Genomic DNA, 24,408 nt, shown 5'->3' on the forward strand with positions numbered 1-24,408 from the left:
AACAATACCAATATTATTAATCACAAGATAACTGAGTGCAACTTAAATTCCTTTGCTGCTCTTCTTTTCCTAAGACATAGCTGACAATGTACGTCAAAATACTAGGATTTAAAGATGCTAAAAATAATTATTTGTGTGATTATGACAAGAACTTAATATAGTTAGGTTCATTTGTTTTCAATTTTTAAGATTGCCTTTTCTTTTTGATCTAATTTTCAGAACTATATAAAACACTTAGGGGCACCTGGGTGGCGCAGTCGGTTAAAGCGTCCGATTTCAGCCAGGTCACAACCTCGCGGTCTGTGAGTTCGAGCCCCACGTCAGGCTCTGGGCTGATGGCTCAGAGCCTGGAGCCTGTTTCCGATTCTGTGTCTCCCTCTTTCTCTGCCCCTCCCCCATTCATGCTCTGCCTGTCTCTGTCCCAAAGATAAATAAACGTTGAAAAAAAAAATTAAAAAACAAAACAAAACAAAAAACACTTAAATGGTTCCAAACTATAAAAAAGGAACATTCAGGTAAGTTTTAACTTTAATTTCTGTCCCCCTTACCCAGTTCCTTCCTTCCCCCTAGTTAGTAACCATTTTTATTAGTTGGTTTATTCTTCCATTGGTTTTTGGAAACATAAGGAAATACACACACATATTCATATTTCACCCATTCCATCCATAACAGACAGCACACTGTCCACAAGTTGCTCTTTCACATAACATATCCTAGAGATCAAGATCACTCCATGGTAATGTTTTCACTCCTGTGTGGATCCTGAGAAACTTAACAGAAGACCATGGGGGAGGGGAAGGAAAAAAAAAAATGGTTAGAGAGGGAGGGAGCCAAAACATAAGAGACTCCTAAAAACTGAGAACGAACTGAGAGTTTATGGGGGGTGGGAGAGAGGGGAGGGTGGGTGATGGGTATTGAGGAGGACACCTGCTGGAATGAGCACTGGGTGTTGTATGGAAACCAATTTGACAATAAATTTCATATTAAAAAAATAAATAAATAAAATGAATATTTTAGTCAAAAAAATAAAAATAAAAAAACTATAAAAAAAAAGGATCACTCCATGGTAGTATTAGATTATCTTCCACAAACCTTTTTATGGTTACATAGTGGTAATTCATTGTGTCGCTATACCATAATTTATTCAAACAAACCCCATGGGATGGGCACTTGGATTGTTTTCAGTTTTGCTACCAAACACCATTGCAATAAATAGCCTTATACGGGCTTCATTTATATTTTGCCAGGGAGTTTTGGGGATAGAATTCTAGAAATGGGATTGCTTGTCAAAGGGTAAATCCTACAACATTTTGCTAGATATTGCTAATTTCTCCACTGAATTTGTACCATTTCTAACAATCTTTTAACTGTTTTCCCTTTCACTCTTGTCCACCTATAATTCATTCTCCCTCATATCTTATAAAATACAGATTAGGTAATATTCTCTCCTGCTTAAAACTTCAATGGCTTCCCACTGCATTTAGAATGAAATCCAGCCTCTTCACAAATAGCTACAAAAACTTAGATGACGTAGATCCTGCCTCTTTCTATCAAGATTAGGTTTGGCTATGAGCAAGAGACCCAAAATGTCTTTAAGCACCAGCTTGCACAAGATAAAAGTTTACCTCTCTGACACACAGGTCCATAGGAAGACTGCCCAAGGGTGGCACTGGGGTTCAGCCTCAAGAAGTCCTCAAGGCACAAACTCGTTTCAGGCCATGTTCCACCATTCCTATGACCTGACCTGCATCCCCGTGACCAAAAAGAGTGGCTAGAATTCCAGTCATTATATGTGTTCCAAGCAGCAAAGATGGCAGAATAAGAAAAAGCCAAGGGGTAGTATATGTCTGCTGTTTTTTAAGGAAGATTCCTGATCCTTCCATTTATATGCCATGGGTCAGAACTTAGTCATAGGACTACACCTACCTATGAGAAAGGCCAGAAAAGACCATCTTTATTCTGGACAACCACATGCTCAGTCAAAAATTGGGAGACATACCCATGGAATAAGTCTCTGCTGCACAATCTCTTCAGTCTCATCTAATACTACTCCACCCTGACTTCCTTCAGCCACACAGACTTCCTTTATTCCTCAAATAAGCCAACCTCTTACCCATCTCAAAGCCTTTGCTCTCGCCATTTCACCTGCCTAGCAAACCCTTCCACAGATCTTCACACAGCTTCACTGGTTCCCTCAGCATTCAGGACCCAGCTCAAATGTCACCTACCCAGAGAGACCCCCTTTCCATATTGTACTGCCTTAAGTATTTATCTCCACAGAAATTATTTATTTTTTGCCTTCCTCCACTAGAATGTAATTTCCAAATGACAGGGATCTTTTTTGTCTTCACTGCTATACCCCTGTTACCCAATACAATTCTAAGTACACAGCAGGAACTTAATATTAGTTAAATTAATGACTGTCTCACTCCAAAGCCCATGCTTTTTCCACTATCTCTGCTGTTCCTAGTATATGTGAAATAATATTCCATTCCAAAAGTTAACCTTTTAGAAAGACAGCCTATTAATTTCCTTTCAAACAACTTTTAAAAAAGAGTTTCTAAAGTAAAACAAAATGTTCCCATACTCCATAAATTAAAACAAGAGATTTAAACATAGCATCTTGGGCAAGTCTCCTAAGTTGTTCAATCTCATAGTTTTCATCTATAAAATGGAAGATTTGGTTAAAATACATTTACTTAACCTGCAGACATTTACCAAGCACTGTGCTAAAGCAAAATTAGGGACATGAAAGTTAAACAAGATAACTGCTGCTCTCAAAAGAGGCTCACAGGTCCCTTTCAATTCTATAAGTATGGTTCTATATAATTGCTGGTTTGTAACCTTTGTGCTACAGAAAAAGCCTATGACTTCTCATTGCTGAGACATTAATTAAAGATCTGCCACCAAGACACTGATAAACACGCTGCTTCATTTTAAAAGTGAATATTTAATTCAACATTGCAATAAGAATTGAACAGCATTAAAAACAGAAGCATATTAGTGGCTTTAATAAATGTATATTAATTTTTAGTTTCCTTTGGAGAGGATTTTGATTGCCAACTCTCTACAGTGAAATGATAGTAGGAAAATGTCTTTAGAAGACAGAAATTCTCTCTGAATCCAAGTCTAAAATGCTTAAAAGGGATTAAAGCTTTTTAAAGACCCAAATCAAAAACACTCAATATTAGAGATATCTCATTTGAATTCTAAAAATTTGATATAAGATGGCCCAAGAAAATAACAACTCAGCATTTTCTAAAGACTGGCCTCCCAGATCATCGTGACTATTATATGAACACCTGGGTGTGATTCATTCGCTACCACCTTCTTTGTTCTAGATCCTTCTTGGCTTCTATCTGGGCAATTCCAAAGGCACTGAGAGGAAAACAGATGCAGATATAGATGCATGTTTCTCCTGCAGTTCCTCTCAGCATAGAAATTAGGCAAATAATCTGTGAGGAAAAAGTTATATAATCCATAATTTATATTTATAGTTCCCACAAGACCTCAATCAATTTGAAAAATTGCCAGTTCTGTCAAATATGCCAAGATTCCAATGAGGTATTTATGACACAGAATCTGAAAAAAAACAAACAAAAAAAAATTAAAGTTAGAATTAATTATTATAACAAAGCAGTTTGATAAAAATTCCAGGCTTATTTTAAATTCCGTATCTGCAATCTTAAGATCAACCCATACCACTGTGGCTCTAAGTCAAATAGATTTTACTTAATGAAGACTACTAACTTTAATAAATATACAACTATTAGTCAATGGTGCTTAGAAATAACTAGACTAAGGTTCTTATTTATCCTGGCTTCCACAGTTAGGCTATCTGCCTAAGAAGTAAGGGGAGAGAAGGGAATCCATGAATCGCTTGGATCTACATTTCTAGAAAAAGGTTCCATAGCTTCCTTCTTCTCAAAGGGATATAGACTCCAAAAGTACCTTGTAGAGGGGCACCTGGATGGCTTAGTTGGTTAAGTCTCTGACTCTTGATTTTGGCTCAGGTCATGGCCTCACGGTTCATGGGTTTGAGCCCTGCAACGGCCTTCATGCTGACAATGAGAACCCCGCATGGGATTCTCTCTCTCTCTCTCTCAAAATAAATAAACATTTAAAAATGAAAAAAAACTTTTTTTTTAAAAAGTATCTTGTAGAAACTAAGCAGGTGGCAGAAACCTGGCTGACACATCATTCTTGACAGCAGTACACTGTTGCAGTTAAAAGCAGAAGCTTTGGGGAGCCCGGGTGGCCAGTCAGTTGAGTGTCCTCCGCCTGGTTTCAGCGCAGGTCATGATCCCAGGGTCTTGGGATAGAGCCCCGTCAGGCTCCGCACTGATAGCGTCAAGCCTGCTTAGGATTCTCTCTCTCCCTCTCTCTCGTCCCCCCAGCTCACTTTTTCTCTCAAAATAAACAAACGTTAAAAAAAAAAAAAAAAAAAAAAAAAAAAAGCATAAGCTTTCGAGTCAGATGACTGGGTTCAAATGCAAAATCTACTTATTACCTGTGTGATATGAGGGAACCTACTTATTCCCTGTGTTAGTTTTCTCTTTACAACCTATGGAAATAGGTTGTTGTGAAAAACTAAATGAGACAATATACATAAAATGCTTAAAAATGGCTGGCACAATCAGTGCTTAATAAATGTTAGTTATCATCATGGCATTATGCAAAGCTACAAGCCAGTTACTGTCTTACATTATTAAGAGGGGCTCTTAGATTTACAATAGACCAGATAAAATAAATGTGCTTAAGAACCACCTTTATCTTCATAAGAACACATTTTACAAAACAGTTTTTAAATGTAGTTTACTAATGGAGTGTGAGCATATGAAAACAAAATTTTAAAATATATTAAGACCTCACGAACACTGAATTCTGAGGTGCTAAAATGGAATTTTTTCCCTTTATAATTTCAAAATAACATGATATAATCTTTCAAATGTTTTACTGCAAATCAGAGTAAGAAATAAATTTAACATCATGATCCAGTACAAGCAAATGTATACCCTTACCACATGTGATACTCATTTTTATATTTTCAATTATATTTCTTTGTTTTTAATGTTTATTTACTTTTGAGAGAGAGAGCGAGAGAGAGTGAGAGAGAGTGAGCAAACACAATTGAGGGAGGTATAGAGAGAGAGGGAAACACAGAATCAGAAGCAGGCTCCACGCTCAGAGCTGTCAGCACAGAGCCTGATGCAGGGCTTGAACTCATGAACTGCAAGATCATGATCTGAGCTGAAGTCAGATGCTTAACCAGCTGAGCCACCCAGGCACCCAGATTTCTTTTGTTTTTTAAAGCTGTTCTCTTCCCATCATTTTCCAACCTACTATTGCATTATGACTTTCAGTTCGAAAAACACTAATATAGTGCTTATAGAGCATGAACTTTTTGGAACCTAAGAGATAAGCACTCAAATATTGACTCCTCTTCTTACCAAACTATCTTGCAGGTATCACTAAAACCTATCTTGGCCTTGTTTCCTTGTTTTAAAAATAAAATGTGGATAAAAATACCTACTACAGGGTTGCTCTGAAGATTAAAATTAAGGTCTATTGGGGCACCTGGGTGGCTCAGTCAGTTAAGCTTCTGACTTTGGCTCAGGTCATGATCTCACAGTTCATGAGTTCAGGCCCCGCATTGGACTCTGTGCTGACAGCTCAGAGCCTAGAGCCTGCTTCAGATTCTGTGTTTCCCTCTCTCTGGCCCTTCCCAGCTCACTGGCCCTCCCAGCTCACGCTCAGTCTCTCTCTCATAAATAAATACATTAAAAAAGAATTAAAAAAGAAAAACATTTAAAATTAAGATCTATTAAAATCCTAGCTCAGTGACAAGACCAATATTCAGAGTGTTTACTGTAGCCATAGTTTGATACATTTTAAATATATTGATATATTTTATTATATTTAGGTACCTACTCTCAGTTTATTTCTGAGATTTCCTCTAATAAATACTTTGCAGAGAGTAGGGGTGCCTGGGTGGCTCAGTTAAGCACCCAACTTCGGCTCAGGTCATGATCTCATGGTTCATGAGTTCAAGGCCTGTGTCAGGCTCTGTGCTGACAGCTTGGAGGCTGAAGCCTGCTTTAGATTCTGTGTCTCCCTTTTTCTCTGCCCCTCCCCTGCTCACACTCTGTCTCTCTTTCAAAAATAAGTAAAACATTAAAAAAAAAAACTTCCTAGAGAATAAAACAATGTCAATTATTTCTTTGCCACTAGAGACAGAAAAGTCTAAAATATAAAGATGTCATCTTAGTTAGGTATTTCTGGCTATAATTTTCTGATCTAACACAAAAAATCCTCTGTTGCTCTGATAATTATTTCAAAGTTTGAGGAAACATAACTCTGAAAGTTTCAAAGTTACTGTATTCATTTTATTACCAAAGCCTGTAGCACACAGTATATAGTATCCTTCCATTACAGAGCTGCATCTAAAGGCTGAAGACTTTCTAGCAAATCATTTATAAAGCATAAAATCTCTCTACTGTCTCGAATTAGCATTCAAACGTGTTTCTTCAATGTGGAAAATACAATCTCTATACATTTTGAAAACTATGCAGTAAGAAAAAATTACCTAGCTAGATATGTTCAAACTAACCTTTATTTTTCCATCAGTATGTGCTGAAGCTACAGATGTTGAAACACGGACCAATCTTGTGGCTGATAAATGAATTTTGAAATGCCTATGGAAGTGTGAATAAAGGCAGTCCATGAATAAGTCAACTTCCTCCTGAGTAACTTCCCCAGGTGTTTTGTGGACGCTGTCCCACAAAGCTTTTGCATCCTCTGGATGTATGGCATAAGAAATGTCCAGACTTTGAGGGCTACACGGTACAGACCAAAGAAATTCAGTAGTAGCCATATATTGGTCCATTTTGCATGCAGTCCACATAGCAGCCATCCAGGAAAGATTAAACGCATTGATTGCTAAGGAACTGAAATGACAATCAAAAGTTTCCTGAAACCAGGTTCCAACTATGGCTGTATTCGTCTCTGCTCCATTTGCAAGAAATAAAGGTACACAGGTGAAATCTTCTGGAACAGTCTCCAGAAGACTGTCTCCAAATACACAGCAGAACCAACCAGTCCACAACACTTTTTGTCCTCTGTTCTCTGATGGTAATTGAGATTTTGACAGAATCTACAAAGAAAAAAACGGGGGAGTTCATTAAATGCAAAAGTACCTTTACTCTTAAGTTACACCTTCTCAAAATTAGTACATTAAAAAATAAGAAGATATATTGTATTATTTGCCAAAAAAACATAATGGGAATAATCTCCCTAATCATTATTAGGGTTTATCAAGTTAACTGACTTTCCTCCTAATATTTTTTCTTTTTTTTTTTTTTTTTTTTTTGAGAGCCAGGGAGCATGTAAGTGGGAAGAGGGGCAAGGGGTGGGGTGGTGGGGTAGGGAGGAAGAGAGAGGAAGAGAGAGAAAGAGAGAGAGAGAGAGAGAGAGAGAGAAAGAGAGAGAGAGAATCTTAAGCAGGCTCCATGCTCAGCATGGACCTCAATGTGGGGCTCAATACCACAAGCCTGGAATCACGACCTGAGCCTAAATCAAGAGTCAGACGCTCAACTCACTGAGCCACCCAGGCACTCCTACCTCTTAATATTCTTATTAGGACATGGTATATGGCAAGATCTTGGTGCAGCCAAAATGCAAAATAAGCAAATTAAGGAATGCCAATATGGTATAACCAAGTATGCTATCCTTGGCGGGGAGAGGGGGCCCTCAAAATTTCAACTTCAGAAGGGACTATAAAAAGTCACATATTCAATGTGTTTAAATTCTTTCATTGAGGAAGAATTCAGGATTTCCTAAGGCAGCTCTACCAACTTAAAATTGTTCTTTCATATGTTAGGCACACAGTATCTACCACAGGTCCTGCTTTCTTCTTTATGTGCATGTAGAACAAATCAAATCTAATCTCTCTTCCACAGAAAAAAGCCCTTCAAATATCTGATAATCCCAATCATATGTAATGCCAGGTTCAACATCTCCAGTTTCTTTAACCATTCCTTCTATGATACACACATTATCCTGCTTACTCTGAAATTCTTCTGCATGAGAGTCATTCATAAGTGAGTGTAATTACTTCAAAAAGACCTAGATTATACTACTACTAATATAACCTTAGATTGCAGTTTTCTAATTTTTAGTTGACAGCTTTAAATTATCCTTATTCATCCTTGCTGTTAATAGGTAAATCTCCCATAATATATAGAGGAATATTGTATTCTTATTAAAATTTCACTCTCAATTTGACCCATTGTGCCAATCCATTCAGATTTTTTAGAATCTTGATTATATTTTCCAGCAGACTGACTAACCCTTCAAACTTCAAATTTATAAACTACATGACAAACATACCTTCCAGATATTCATAGAAGTTTTATTTTTAACCTTTATTTATTTTTTTGAGACAGAGAGAGACAGAGCATGAATGGGGGAGGGTCAGAGACAGAGGGAGGCACAGAATCCGAAACAGGCTCTAGGCTCTGAGCTGTCGGCACAGAGCCCGACGCGGGGCTCGGACTCACAGACCGCGAGATCGTGACCTGGCTGAAGTCGGACGCTTAACCGACTGCGCCACCCAGGCGCCCCAAGATATTCATAGAAGTTTTAAAGTTTGACCAGGATAAGGTGAAGAACACAGCCCAGTATCAGATCCTGTTAGAGATCATCATTTAAAAAGTTACTTTTAGCATATTTTGCCTTCTTGTTCAAGAGACTACAAGCGATTCTCAAAAACCTTAAAGCCCAGCCAGACATGTCTATCACACTTGTATAACCTAAAATTCCGGGAACCCTGTGAAGAAATGAGTTTTAATTTGCGAACTATTAGGACACTCTGCTAAGAGTTCAAGAGGTCATTTCTATTCTGCACAGGAACAGTTGCTTACCTGTTGACATGCAAATCACATCACTTCTCTGGGAAATCAACTGCTTCATTTGACAAAGACTGCTGTCTACCCAGTACCTACTTTTCCTTCCACAATAAAACTGTGCTTTTAATGAGATGCTTTTAAGGAGGTAGCAAAGTACCCACTAAAAAAGAAAAATTTCCTAGTCTGTCTTCCAACAGGGATGCAAAAAGAAGTGGTTGGGTCTTAGCAGTCTCGTTAAAAACTTACTCAGGCAGGCATCCTATTTGCCCTTCCCATCTTCCCCCTACTTCCTCCTGCCTGGAACTTGCATCTAATATTTAGCGCTTCAAGAGCCATATTAGACTCCAAAGTGACTTTAAGGATGGAAGCCATGCACCAAGGATGATACAGAAGATAGAAGGAGCCTAAGTTATTAATTCATGAAGCATACACCAGTCTTAAACAGCTTACTCCACTTTTTTTGTAAGACAAATAAACCTCGGGGCACCTGGATGGCTCAGTCGGTTGAGCGTCCAACTTCGGCTCGGGTCATGTTCTCACGGCCCGTGAGTTCGAGCCCCATGTCGGGCTCTGTGCTGACAGCTCAGAGCCTGGAGTCTGCTTCGGATTCTGTGTCTCCCTCTCTCGCTGTGCCCCTCCCTCATTCATGCTCTGTCTCTCTCTCTCAAGAATAAATAAAACATTTAAAAAAAAATTTTTTTTAAATAAAAAGACAAATAAACCTCTATTAATTAACCTCAAGATAGGCATCTAATTCACTGTTATTTAGGCTTTCTGTTTTATGCAGCTAAACCTACCCCTAAGACTCCTGAAGATCCTTGCCAACACCAGATCTATACCAAGCGTCAGCAAATTCTTTCTGTAAGAATCAGACAGTAAATATTTTAGGCTTTGTAAGCAACCACTCAAATGTGCTGTCGTAGCACAAAAGCAGCCATACACAATAATGTAAACAAATGAAAGGAGTTCTGTTCCAATAAAATCTTATTTAGAAAAACATCAACAACAAAAAACAAAAACAAGCAGCAAATCAGATTTGACCTGCAGGCCACAGTTTTCTAACCCAATCTATACAGATAAACAAAATTAGATCTTTTCACGATTTCAGAATTTAATTTGTGGTGACTATGAGTTAACTCAGAATAAACAGAAGTAGCAGGCATGAATAATAAATCCAGTTTCTTAATAAATCAAGATAGTCATATTACTTTTAAGTAAGAGTAACTGAACATTTCACAATATATAATGATATGTTACTTTTATTTTTTATTTTTCATTTTTTTAAGAGTGTGCATATGTGTGTGCAAGTGAGGGGGGATGGGAGGAGAGGGAGAATTTCAAGCAGACTCCATGAGCCCAATGCAGGGTTCAATCCCACAACCTTGGGATCATGACCTGAGCCAAAATCAAGAGTCAGATGCTCAACTGACAGAGTCACCCAGGGGCCCCATGTTACATATTTGTTTTTTGCTAAAATTCCACTTCTAGGAATTTGGTCCTAGTAAAAACCATAGAATTACACAGATATACTTATAAAATGTAGAATTCTTAATGATATGAGTAATTACCTATGACATTATTTTTTTTTTTTAAAAGCCATAATGCAAAAGTATGGGCAATATGATCCCAATTTTAATAGATCCAGATAGCCAGACAGATGTGTCTATGTTCATGAGAGAGATCAATCTGTCGTTTCTTAAATAATCTTTGTCTAATTTTGGTATTAGGGTAACACTGGCCTGGCAGAATGAGTTAGAATGTACTCCCTCTGGTTCTATACTCCAAAGAGACTATAGAATTAAAATAATTTCTTCCTTAATTAAACTTTTGGCAGCTTTTACCAGTGAGCTTATCTGGGCCTGGCGCTTTCTATTTTGGAAAGTTATTAATTATTGGTTCAATTAAGAAATTGAATTGGTTCAAGAAACTGAATTGATTCAATTAATAAATTAAGAAATTGAACCAATAATTAATAACTTTCCAAATGAGAAGCTTACTCAGGTTGTCTATTGCCAAACAGATGTATGCCAAAATGTTAAACTGTGGTTTTTAATTTTCTTTGTATTTTTATGTATTTTCTAAGTTTTATAAAATAAATATTATATCATAATCATGATATTATATCATAATCATTATATCATAATCATGATATTATATCATAATCATTATATCATAATCATTTATTTTAGAAAAACCTTTTTTTTAATGTTTATTTACTTTTGAGATAGAGAGACAGAGTGTGAGTGAGCAAGGGGTAGAGACAGAGGGAGACACAGAATCCGAAGCAGGCTCAGGCCCTGAGCTGTCAGCACAGAGCCCAACGTGGGGCTCAAACTCACAAACCGGGAGATCATCACCTGAGCTGAAGTCAGACGCTTAACAGACTGAGCCACCCAGGTGCCCCCCACAAAAAAAACCTTTAAGTTGGCCATATCTAATTACTACAATTTGGTCAAACAAGACATAAAAAAGGTTATAAATCACAAGCTCAAAATATTTTTAAACAGTAAGAAAATACCACAATTTCTAAACCAAGACAGTGCAGATTCTTTTCCTGAGAAGCAAATACTGTTTATACAACATACCTGGACAAGAAATGCTTCAGGGTCTCTTTGTGTTCCTTTCATTCCTAGGAGAGTGGAGAAAGTCACTTTGATGTTGAAGTCTTCTCCCACTTCAACAGCAAGCCCTTTTTGCTTTTCAGCAGCAATAAATGCACTCAGAAGTCTAGAATACTCTTTGAGATTAGTATAGGAGAATTTATATAGGGGAGTTAAACTATATAAAGTCCATTGTTTATGCAGAAGAAATGCAAACTTTTGAGGATCATTATCTTCCTAGAGAGAAAAAACAATCAAGACAACAGTAGTTTAAGAATTAGGAAACATTAGTAAATAAGAATTTAATCAAAGAATTTTAAATATTTACTACAAATCTGTGTACCTGATCTTTACATTCCAACCAAACTGGAGTCTGCAGGACTCTGAAGATCCCTGAACAGGGCTTTTCATTCACTGTACCTTCCCTCTGGAATGCTCTCCACACATGTGTTCACATGGCATGTTCCCTTCCTTCACTCAGTTTTGTCCAAATGTCACTCAAGAGGCCACCCTATGTAAAGTTGCACCTGCACCCACTCCAATTTTGTCACTCTGTATCTCCTTAACATGCTTTATTACTATCTGGTATTATATGTTTGTGTGATTTTTATTGTCTGTCTTCCCTGCTAGAGTATGAGTTTGAAGAGAACAGGGATTTTTGTCGATTTATTCAGCGCTACATCTCTAGCACCTAGAACACTGCCATCCTAGAACAGTTGTTCAATATATATTTATTGGATGAACATTTAAAAACTTAGATTATAGATTTAAAAAATAGTAACTATTCCTGGGGCATCAAATTTGATTCATGTTAATTATGTAATTGTTTTAAATGTTTAGCAGTAAATCCATTCTATGACCCAATGTCAAATTCAGTCGATCAAATAAAAAAACACTTAGTATTTCTGCCATGCTCTAAGAGAACCACAGGTACCATCAAAAACAAAAACACTTCTGCAGCATGTGAGTAGCTCATTCCATTAAGTAGCTGAGTCTTGATTTCAGTTCAGGTCATGATCTCGCAGTTTGTGAGTTCAAGTCCCATGTCTGGTTTGTACTGGCAGCACAGACCTTGCTTGGGATTCTCCTCTCCCTCTCTCTCTGCCCCTCCCCAGTGCACACGCTTGTGTGCGTTCCCTCTCTCTCAAAATAAATAAATAGGGGCATCTGAGTAGCTCAGTTGGTTAACCATCCGTCCAACTTTGGCTCAGGTCATGATCTCACGGGTGGTGAGTTTGAGCCCCGCATGGGGCTCTGTGCTGACAGCTCAGAGCCTGCTTTGGATTCTGTATCGCCTTCTCTCTCTGTTCCTCCCCTGCTCACTCTGTCTCTCTCTCAAAAAATGAAGGTTAAAAAATTTTTTTAAATAAATAAATAAATAAACTTAAAAAACAACAACAACAACAACACATCCTTCACATTGGTTCTATGGCATTATTGAGGGCCTTCACATACACCCCCGTACAGGTCCCTACTTTTATCCTGAATTGTTCTATAGAATTCATACTTCCTGACATAGTTTTACAGCTCCAACTATCTTTTGGAACTTTCTTTTTTTTAAAAATTTTTTTTTTTCAACGTTTATTTATTTTTGGGACAGAGAGAGACAGAGCATGAACGGGGGAGGGGCAGAGAGAGAAGGAGACACAGAATCGGAAACAGGCTCCAGGCTCTGAGCCATCAGCCCAGAGCCTGACGCGGGGCTCGAACTCACAGACCGCGAGATCGTGACCTGGCTGAAGTCGGACGCTTAACCGACTGCGCCACCCAGGCGCCCCGGAACTTTCATTACAGTTGTCCATTTGACAAAAATATTTGTTTTGACTACAGTATTCATGGAAATTTGTATAAAACTTTTATAAGTTATAAACTTTTTTCTTATAACTGTCAAAAGGTACAGCAAAACTATTTGCATGATAGAAAATTTATATGATACAAAATTATTTGTATGATAAGGAAGCACTGAATTGGACATCCCAATCCTTTTGTCTTTTTAAATGTTTGTTTATTTTTGAGAGAGAGAGAAAGAAAGCATGAGCAGGGGAACAGCGGAGAGAGAAGGAGACAGAGAATCCCAAGCAAGATTCTGTTAATAGCGCAGAGCCCGAGGCAGGGCTCAAACTCATGAAGTGTGAGATCATGACCTGAGCCAAAATCAAGAGTTGGACACTTAACCAACTGAGCCACCCAGGTACCCCTGGATATCCCAATCTTTAATTTATATACAATTTCTGTTCTATGGTTAAGAACCATCACTTTCATCACCATCGCTAGTAATTTAAGAAACTTTTCAGAAAGAAGCAAAAATGTTCTCATATCCCAAAAGACATGAGGCACACAACACTGACAAGAAAAGATTACAGGGAAGGTGTGGGGGACTGATTCGCCAGACTCTGCTAAGTTCCTCAAAACCACACATCAAACCTGCACTAACTAGGGTTTTAGTTCATGTTCCAGCGAAATCACAAATTACTAATATTATAAACCTTCAGAATTGTTTATGAGTCATCAGAGTTATGAGTTTTTATAACTCATAACTGATTATGGAATCAGGCAAAAACTATCAATGGATATTAAGTGCAAGGGGAAATTTTGATAAGAACAGAATGTTTACATTATCCTAAAGTGTCTCCCCACAGACTGCTTATCAGATGCAGAGGGGAATAAAACAGTAACCACTGGGCAGCACCTTGACAGGATGATCACAACTGATCACCTATGTGCTACCAGATGTTATCCCCAAGGACAACAGCATCTACGCTGTATTCCAGTCAAGAATACAGAACTTCAATCTAGTCACGAGGAAATGTCAAATACAAAACGAAGAATATTCTATTTAAAAAGGATAAGGGAGGAAACTACATTCTTCAAAACGTTAACGTCATAAAAGACAAATACTGTGGAAATGCTGGAGATTAAAAGATATAACAGGGGAGCCTGGGTGGCTCAGTCGGTTAAGCATCCAACTACTGATTTTGGCTCAGGTCATGCATGATCTCACAGTGTGTGAGACCAAGCCCCATGTCAGGCTCTGTGCTGACAGCACAAAGCCCACTTGGGATTCTTTCTCCCTTCTCTCTGCTCCCCGCCCTCCACCGCCGTCCCACTTGTACCTGCGCTCTTATGTACACAAAATAAACTTTTTTAAAAAAGACTTAAGGGGCGCCTGGGTGGCGCAGTCGGTTAAGCGTCCGACTTCAGCCAGGTCACGATCTCGCGGTCCATGAGTTCAAGCCCCGCGTCAGGCTCTGGGCTGATGGCTCAGAGCCTGGAGCCTGGTTCCGATTCTGTGTCTCCCTCTCTCTCTGCCCCTCCCCCGTTCATGCTCTGTCTCTCTCTGTCCCAAAAATAAATAAACGTTGAAAAAAAAAATTAAAAAAAAAAAAAAAAAAAAAGACTTAACAGAGGTGGTATTGATGGTGTGAGTAACTACTTTCACTACTTCTCACTATCTCACAAATATTTTTCACTATTTCTCATTTATTATCTGAGAGATTTAAGGAGATACTAAAAATACCATTAAAAGGTAATAAAAAGCAAAGTTTATTCACAAATGTTCTCAATTATTGAGTAACATGAAGGAACACAAAAAGCATACCTGTGATTGTGAACACTGAGGAATTTTCCTTCGAGGTGGAGTCGGGACAAATGAAGCCTGCTTCCTGACTGATTCTAATCGTTTCCACAAAGGGGTGGCACCTATAAAATAATCTTTAAGCCTTGAGGATGCACCGTGCCTCGGAGTCGATTCTGGTGTATCATAAGGATCCATGGTCTACAGAAAAGAAATAAAACCAAAATTCTGAACACTAAAAAGTTAACTCATGCTCATAGTTTCACTGATTCTTCTTCTCACTATCAATGAATTATTTCTCTCCCTTCCCCTCCCCACCCTCAGTTTTGACTTTTTAACCAAGTCCTACATTTCCCATTTGCTATAGGCTATTTTTATGAATATCTTACAGATACTTCAAACAGAAGGTTCAAACTAAATTCAACTCCTTCACATCCTTCTCCAAAAGTTTGCTGGTCCATTTTCAAATTCCTGTCAATTTTCTATGTTAATTTAAATTCTTTTAAGATACTTTCATTCTTGAACTGATAGTCATTAAGCACATTCTCTTGAGTTTTTCCTTCAACAGTTTTGTCATCCATTCCCAAAGCTACCTCCAGGTTCTTACTACCACAACTAAGCATTTTCCATATGTACAGGTAATCCATTCTTCAGCAATGACACTTTCATCACCTGTGCAAAAAACTTTACAGTGATGAGAAAATTCTACTCTTCTGCTGATTATTTAAGATCTTTCATAATTCAGCTTGCCCTTATCCTGCTTCTAGATAAACATATTCTTGTCTTGTTTTTGCCTATCGATCATATTCTCTATCTGAAGTGTCTTTTTATCATCTCACCTCCTTTAAGATCATGCTCGAATTTGATCTCTTTCCAAGTAGAATTTTGTTAATTTCCCCAAAATACCTATGTTATACACCTCTGTATCAATAGTTCATTCCTGGAAGCAACGTGTATAGGTGTATGGGTGTGTGTGTATAAAAGAAGATCTCAAGGTCAATACTGTTTAAAAGCCCAAAAACCGTCTGGATGAGCCTAACAAAATCTCGCAATAATGTTTCATAAAATCTTTGGAGATTAATAATACACCAGCTCACACAGCTCTCCTTGACCATCTAGTCTGTACTACTCATTTTGGTCCATATTCATATACTTCCTTGTAGTATTTTTTTTTTTTTTTTGGTGTGCATTTTTTCTCTTTCCAACACAACTAAAATACCTTGACTGAAACAATGCTTTTTATATCGCTTATATAATTACCCTAATATAATGCTGAGTGTTAACTGTTAACGAGTATTGGTTTAATTGAACAGAAGAATTTCATAGAACTCTGAAATTATAACTTTCATTGAAAGGAATTATATATAAGGTTATAATAACTACTCCCAAGTACTAGCACAGTTAACCCTTTGAAGAAAGTTTTTCACAAATGAAAAGTTATACTATTTCTATATTTAAGATAAATTTCATTGTGTCCAAGTAGGACACCCTCTGTCTTGCACAAAATTTCATAAATTAAACATACAGTTCTCAATGTTCAGATAATGCCCAAGCAAGATCATATACCACATAAGTTAAATAGCAACTACTTTAAAGCATTCTAGCTTTAAGTGCATACTGAATTAGCTCTTTACAATTTGGGGCACCTGGGTGGCTCTGATGGTTGAGCGTCCGCCTTCGGCTCAGGACATGATCTCGCAGTTCATGAGTTCCAGCCCCATGTCAGGCTCTGTGCTGGCAGCTCACAGCCTGAAGCCTGCTTTGGATTCTGTGTCTCCCTCTCTCTCTGCCCCTCCCCCGCTCACATTCTGTTTTTCTCTCTCTCTCTCTCAAAAATAAATAAATAAAAATTTGAAATTTTTAAAATTTAATCAGTCCCATCTACACAGAACGTTTCTTTCAAATTTGTCATTTGGATTAACTGCTAACATTTATTGAGCATTCATTAGGTGCCAGGTTCTTGTCCGAGCCCCTAACAAATATGGTCATTTAAATCCTCAAACAATCCCACGAAGTGGGTTATCATGTTTCCAGTTGATAGATGGGAAGACAAAGAAACAGTTAAAGAGTGCAAGAACCAGGACTTGAACTCAGACAGTATAAAGTCAGAGTGGGTACTCTTATCTCCTTGCACACTGCATTTGAGTAAAGATCAATTTCAAGGCAAAATAAGCCCTGCTGAATTTGACTCCTTAAAAGAAAAATGCTATGAATTAAAAAAAAAAAAAAAAATTAAAAATCCATCTAGGTGAGAAAAGACTATTAGCACTGAGATGGTTGGTTTTGAGAAAACATTTCCCTTAAGTATATAATACTGTAATAACGTGAAATAGCCCAACCACACATTTAAAGATCAGAAAATGACTTCTATCTATTTTACTCTCACTCCACACTCAATAATGTGCAATTTTACCCTGCTCAATAATGAAGAGGTTAAAAATATACCTTAACTCATTTCGGTGTCCTAATGTTAACCCCTTTCCCTAACCCATAACTAGGGACGCATAGACGCCCCTTTCATCTTGCCATTACAATGCTGGAGATCCCAATTCCCACACATCATTTAAATGAAGTCAAAACTCTGAGTCTCAAGGTCCCACCCTGGCTGATCTTATTATTTGCTACTATCCAGGTTCATCTACTGATTCAAGAGTTCTTACCCCAAGATCTGTGGACAAATGGACTTTCCAAAATCCAACAACCCTCTCCGGTGGTATGCAAAATGTTGTGGGCATGTGTATTTAGTGGCGGAGGGGGATGGAGAAAGGTCCAGCAGGCAATTTTCAGAAAGGTTAAGAACCACTGCCCTACGCCCTACTCTATACTGATCATCACCCTCCTACTCCTCCTGTCAAGTTTGCCTCTGCTCCCCGACTTTTTTATTCAGCCTATAGCCAATTAAGAGGGCTTCTCTCCTCCCATCTGACAAATGCGATCCATCCTGTAGGGTTCACGTCCTCAGGAAAGGGCAGGGGTCCACAGAGCTAGCTCCCCAGCCAACTCTCCTTGCCCTTGCAGTTCATAACACACAGTTACAATTCAGTGGGGTTTCTTGCGGTAAATCATTCACGTTTCTACACTGCCACCAATACCTAAATCCCACCGCCAATGCTCGGCCGAGTGCCAAGCACACACAAGTGTTGTAAGGATAAGGAACGCACAAAAGGGCAAAATAGAACTTACTGCCCGTCCTGGACAAACACAAAGCGTCTTACCAATGAAATGCTGTGATGACGCTGTCACCCATTCCGGCTTCACGAATCATTCTTCAAATCTGGTTCCAAAAGTGTGGATCGAGACTAAGTCCCCTGAAGTTTAAAAAGAAAAAAAAAAAAAAAAAAAAAAACCGCCAAAATGGCAGCTCAGAGACAGTTGCAGGGAACCCCTGACCCTTCCAAATTCCCTCTCGCTCCACAGAAAGTGGGTTCACCAGGAACACAAACGCCCCTGTAAGAAGACCCCCGCTGCCTCAGACGTCCTTCGATTCACCCCGAGAGGGACATTTCCGCTGACCCGGCCACCCACTCTGCGACCCTCGCTCCTGTGAAGTCGGCTTCTGCCTCAGGAGGGGAAGGGCAAGGGACACTAGGTCCCAACTCACCTCTCTCCACCTGAGCCCTTCAGGAGCCCAGCTAGCTTTGAAACCCCGCCTTTGAGAAGCGGCAACCAAGCCTTCAGCCGCCTTCTCGGTTTAAAATCATTTCCCGACTCGCTCTGCGGTCCGACGCCGGAAGCCTCCCTGGTGTCGATTACCCGTTAGTGAAGCAACTACGGTCGTCATTTTAACTGAGGTCGAGCGACTAACCCTTATCCGTCAACTTGGCTAATCGCGCGAAGTTAAGTCTTCAGCGTTTTTCTATCTACGCGAAGCTTTCCTTCAAATTTCCGCCCATAGTAAACATGGCGGCGGCAACTCTGCTCTGATTGGTTGAACTTGGGTGCTCGCGGAGCCGAATGAGAAGCGCTAGGCTCCCAGCAGTGATCTGGGTGTGGGTTCGGGCTTGAGAAGGTTTTGTGTTTGGGGTTTGCTCGCCCTCCCTTTTTTTGAAGACCGGAGGCCGGCCGCCAGGTGTGGGCGATTTGAAACCTGAGGCTGAGTTCCTGTTTTCCGTTCTGCCTGCGGGAACCTTTGGGGAAGCGTGGAAGGAAAGGAAGGGCGTGCGCTTGGTGACCGGCCCCTTCCTCTGCTTGGTCGCGGAGTCCCACCCTGCCGTGCTGTGTGGAATGGTTTTCGGCTCTTCTGGCCGCAGTTTGGTTTGTTAGAAGTGGAAACTGATGCATTGAGGGTGGAAAAAAAGGTCTTTCCCCTATCCGCTCTCCAAGGACGCTAAAGAACTTGCAGATTTGTCTAGTTTCTAGACACGTGTACTGGAATGTTCAGCGGAAAATGGCTTAAATGTTGGAGAAGAGAGCAGGAACTGCTAGCATTTTAAGGGATTTGTGTATATTTCCTAAACTGACTTTTGACCACCATCCAACACTGGCAACTTGGGATTCGTAAGCGTCTCTCGCCATCCTGCTGCGGTTCCAACATGTTCTCCTGTTGGTTAAGTCGGCTGTGCAGGGGTTTATCCACACCCACCGGAAGGGTCACCCACCTGATCCAGGGCTCTCTCTCCAGAAGGCTGATGCTCAGTTCACAGAGGAGAATTCCAGGTTGAAAGCAGTGAAGAGCTCTGTCCCCTAAACAGTATTTCCTGTTCTCTACGGCCGGAGTGCTCTTACTCCGTTTTCCTGTAGACTTAACTGGATATCCTTATGTGTAGAGACAGATCACTCACTCCTTCCTGTCTTATAATGTAGATTTTCCCCTGGAGTTAAAAACAAAACAAACAAAGCAGAAAAGTAACCACATGAATTCTGCTTTTAGCTGATGGTACTAATAAAAAGGATTCTTAAAAAGTTCTTTAATATTTGAGAATATCTTGAATAGTGTTTTCTAGTGTACAAGTGACTGGTGTCACTGTAGATTCATACTAAAGCCATTTACCGTACCATCAAACTAATGTAATTCCTAAGGTCCGATTTGGGGAAAATGTGCGCTATTAAGAATAGGGTTAATTTTAGGTCTTAACGCAAATGCTATCTGATCAAATTTAGATTTCCTAAGACAGGGCAAAATTTACATTAAGACTATTAATTCACTTGGCTTTTGACACAGTTGCAGGTAAATCGAATAGTGATTGAATCAAATTACAGACTTCCAACTTACTTTGTAAGTTTAATTCATTGACATGAAATACCTAAAATGAAATAATTTAGGAGTCTTTACTGTTAAGCAATTCACAAATGATCTATTTTTAATCTTTTCTGCTTTAAAGAATTGAGTAGCTTTGTGGCTCGGACCAACACGTGCGGAGAATTGCGTTCTTCTCACTTAGGCCAGGAAGTCACCTTGTGTGGATGGATTCAGTACCGAAGGTAAACTGGCTTAAGAATTCCTGGTGGTTGTTTTCCCCCCAGTCAGTTCCAAACTTTTATTAATTTTCAACCAGTCAGAACAGTACAAACTTTGTAGCCCCTGCAGGATTCTCACAATGCATTCAGTTTCAGGGTTGTTTTGAACAACCCAAATAGAGTCACTGGCATGACATCTGTTGAAGGGTGTAATAACGAAGCGTGTTCCACTGGACTGAGTGTCCCTTGGCTTACTAAAGTTGAAGAGTTCCTAGGACCAGTAATTGGGAATGGGCCAGCTGGTAAGCTTCATTACCATGAAAAAAGCTTATTTTATTCCAAATTTAGGTAGAGAAAAACCCTAAAAGGATAAACAGTGATTCCTTAAGATTAAAGCCCATTTTGTTGTTCATCTCTGTATTCCAGCATTTACCTGAATAGTACTTTAATTCACAATGAAGAGTTCCAAAATACATAGATTGTGTGGACTTCCTAAAGAATGTGTTCCAAATGGATGGATATTTGACCCATACATTTGGTGACTTTATCTCCTGAGCTCAAAATCTGAGGAGGCTTTCTGTACCTCCACCTGGTACTAAGGGCAGTATGAGAAATGTAGGTTGAATGCTAAAATGTTGGAATTTGAGGGATCTTTTGATGGTTTGTAGAAGTATTAAATTAGTAGTTGGACCTCCTCTAGAAATTGTATCTTTTATTTTAAGAGAAGAGTTTAGAAGCACCTGGGTGGCTCAGTTGGTTAAGTGTCCAACTCTCAATTTTGGTGCTGGTCATGGTCTCATGGTTCATGGGATCAGGACCCATATTGGACTCTGCTGACAGCACGGAGCCTGCTTGGGTTCTCTCTCCCTCTCCCTCGGCCTCTCTCTCTCTCTCTCTCTCTCTCTCTCTCTTTCAAAATAAATAAATAGACATTAAGGTCTTTAAAAAAGAGAGAGAAAAGAGTTTATACTGCTATATTTCAAAAATGACCAAGTAGATATTTTCAATATCCTAAAATATATTCTTTGGATTTTAATATGTGGAAAGTTCCCAAATTTAGTAAAATTTTCTTATAAAGACTTAAGCCAGTGAAAATTAAAAATTCGCCTTTTGGGGCACCTGGGCGGCTCAGGTGGTTAAGCGTCTGACTTTTGATTTCAGCTTAGGTCATGATCTCACAGTTGGTGAGTTCAAGCCCCACATCAGGCTCTTCTCTGACAGTGCAGAGCATGCTTGGGATTCTCTCTCTGCCCCTCCCCTGCTTGTGCACTCTGTCTCTCTCTCAAAATAAATAGATAGATAGATAGATAGATAGATAGACAGATAAATATGCAAGCCATCTGGATAGCATTAGTAAGCTGTATATATAGCAGCTAAAAATTGAAATTGAAAATGGAAATTCTGGGGTGCCTGGCTAGCTCAAGTAGGCAGAGTGTGTGACTCTTGATCTCAGGGTTGTGAGTTCAAGTCCTGCCTTTGGCATGGAATTTACTTGAAAGAAAAAAAAGAAAAGAAAATGAAAAGTCGGTTTTTTTTCCATTAATTAGCTACATAGATAATTGCATGAATGTAGCTAATGAAAGCACATAATTATGTATTATAAAAACATGGAAAATTGCATGGGGTTTTTTTTTTTGTTTGTCTAATTTGTTTTGCCTGCTTACATTTTGGGTGCAGAGATTTTATCTTAACATGTTCATTTTCTTCATTGATCAGGCAGAACATCTTCCTGGTGCTAAGAGATTTCCATGGGCTTGTGCAAGTTGTCATCCCCCAGGATGAGGTAATAGTAGGTTTCCTACTGTTGTCTGAAAGCCTCTTTGATGCTGTGGTACAATAAGCTAAGTATGTTGGAGGTTTTAAATTCAGAAGTTTATTGTTAATGAAACTAAAAACTATCATAAGCAACACTAAGACAAATGACCAACTGGGAAAAAATATGTGCAACTCATATCACAAAGGGCTAATTTCTCTAAAGGGCTACTTCAAATCAAAACAAACAAACAAAAAGACCAGTGAACCAGTAGAAATATGAACCCAGCATATGAAAATAAAATTTATGTAAAAGAAAACGTAAGTGGCTTAATAGGCATATGAAAATATGTTCAACCTCACTCATAGGTACAAAATTGTGAATTAAAACTACACAGAATTGTCATTAAAACTGGATGGATAGCACACTGTGTTTGGGAAAACAAGTACTCATACATTCTTGTGGGGGAATACAAATTGGCACTAAGTCTACAGAGGGCAGTTTGCCAATATCAAATTAGTAAGTGTTTCAAAACATTCATTTCATTTCCAGTTAGTTATCTTACCCCTAAACTTACACAAATGCAAATGACATAAATACAAGGTTCTTCATTACAGGAATTTTTTGTTTTTAATTTTTTTAATGTTTATTTTTGAGACAGAGAGAGACAGAGCATGAGCAGGGGAGGGGCAGAGAGAGAGGGAGACGCAGAATCAGAAGCAGGATCCAGGCTCCGAGCTGTCAGCACAGAGCCCGATGCGGGGCTCGAACCCACGAACCACGAGATCATGACCTGAGCCAAAGTCAGAGGCTTAACTGACTCGAGCCACCCAGGCACCCTGTTTACAGGAATTTTTTTAATGTTTATTTATTTATTTTTGAGAGAGAGAGAGAGAGAGAGAGAGAGAGTATGCATGAGCAGGGGAAGGATAGAGAGAGAGGAAGAGAGAGAATCCGAAGCAGACTCCAAGCTGTTAGCGCAGAGCCCGATGTGGGGCTAGAACTCATGAACTGTGAGATCATGATCTGAGCCAAAATCAGGAGTTGAACATTTAACCGACTGAGCCAACCAGACACCCCAGGATTTTTTTAATAGAAAAAAATGGGGGAAAACCTTGATGCCCCCCTAAGAAGAGACTCCTATAAGAAGTGACGTACATCGCTATAGCCATAGAAAAAAGATGAAAGAAACTATGTGCTGATCTGGAAAAAAATCCAAAATATATTGTCAAGTGAAAAAAACAGGATACAGAAGAGCACGTAGAGTCCTATTACCTGTATAAAAAGGGGTGTGTATGTGTGTTTGTTATGAAGTGTTCCTTCATATGAAACAATAATGTAAGTTTCTGGTAACAATGGATACCTCTGGGGAGTGGGACTTTTACTGTATATTTATTCGTACCCTTTGAATTTTGAGCCGTGTGAAGGTACTACCTGCTCAAAAAATAATTACCATTAAAATTAGATGAACTAAAAATGCCCATGTCAGGGGCTCCTGGGTGATTCAGTCCATTGAGCATCTAACTCTTGATTTCAGCTGAGGTCATGATCTCACGGTTCATAAGTTCCAGCCCCACATCAGGCTCTGCACTGCCAGTGCAGAGCCTTCCTGGGATTCTTTTTCTGTGTCCTTCTCTCTCTCTCTGCCCCTCCCTTGCTCACATGCACTCGCTCACTCTCTCTCATTCTCAAAATAAATAAACATTAAAAAAAAAATAGCTCATGTGATACTTGTTGGGCAATATTGGTTTCTCTTGTAATGCTTACAAATGCTTGTATACCTAAGAAACATACGATTTATTCAGCTCTTAGTCTTTGAAGTAAGTGAAGAGCAGTGAATTGTCTCTCAGGGATGAGGATCCAGAGCATAGCTAACCCAGGAGAATTCCTTTCATTTGGACTCCCATTATTGCTATTGGATTTAACTGCCCCCAAGACTAACTCTGGAGACAGTTGCCTTAAAAGTATGTAGGAATTGTTTACATCCATCATTCTCCTCATTTTCCTTTAAGGAAAAAATTTTTAAACTCTTACCTAATAGTTTTACTGGGTGTGTTCTATGGAGTCAAAATGGGGATGTCATTTACCAAAGTCTTTAATAAAGTCATTAAGGGCAGCCCCAGGATTTACGGCAGTATTTAAGGACAGTAGTTAAGCCATGAGTATTTCTATTTCCAT

The 24,408-nt window shown here is 39.0% G+C and overlaps 2 protein-coding genes across 3 annotated transcripts in view; one reads left to right on the plus strand and one right to left on the minus strand.

Annotated features, from left to right (window-relative positions):
• Window positions 1-1,863: 1,863 nt before the first annotated feature.
• Window positions 1,864-18,866, minus strand: CENPL (centromere protein L). The gene is made up of 6 exons (XM_043567933.1): window positions 18,682-18,866; window positions 18,296-18,388; window positions 15,105-15,281; window positions 11,492-11,743; window positions 6,611-7,153; window positions 1,864-3,582 (listed from the first exon to the last, which is right to left on the minus strand). The coding sequence occupies exons 3-6, from the start codon at window positions 15,276-15,278 to the stop codon at window positions 3,511-3,513; spliced, it is 1,041 nt and encodes a 346-aa protein (XP_043423868.1). The 5' UTR covers window positions 15,279-15,281; window positions 18,296-18,388; window positions 18,682-18,866; the 3' UTR covers window positions 1,864-3,510.
• Window positions 18,867-19,068: 202 nt separating this feature from the next.
• The window catches only part of DARS2 (aspartyl-tRNA synthetase 2, mitochondrial), a 28,861-nt gene continuing 23,521 nt past the window's right edge, over window positions 19,069-24,408 (plus strand). The window contains exons 1-3 of one of the 2 annotated variants that reach the window (XM_043567930.1): window positions 19,069-19,736; window positions 20,402-20,501; window positions 22,194-22,260. In XM_043567930.1, the coding sequence (XP_043423865.1) occupies window positions 19,613-19,736; window positions 20,402-20,501; window positions 22,194-22,260 (291 nt within the window). In that variant the 5' untranslated portion in view covers window positions 19,069-19,612. The remainder of the gene's footprint in view (window positions 19,737-20,401; window positions 20,502-22,193; window positions 22,261-24,408) is intronic. The other variant, XM_043567931.1, reaches the window with a different exon arrangement.

This window comes from Prionailurus bengalensis, chromosome E4 (genome assembly GCF_016509475.1).
Source record: "Prionailurus bengalensis isolate Pbe53 chromosome E4, Fcat_Pben_1.1_paternal_pri, whole genome shotgun sequence".
NCBI classification, from domain to species: Eukaryota; Metazoa; Chordata; class Mammalia; order Carnivora; family Felidae; genus Prionailurus; species Prionailurus bengalensis.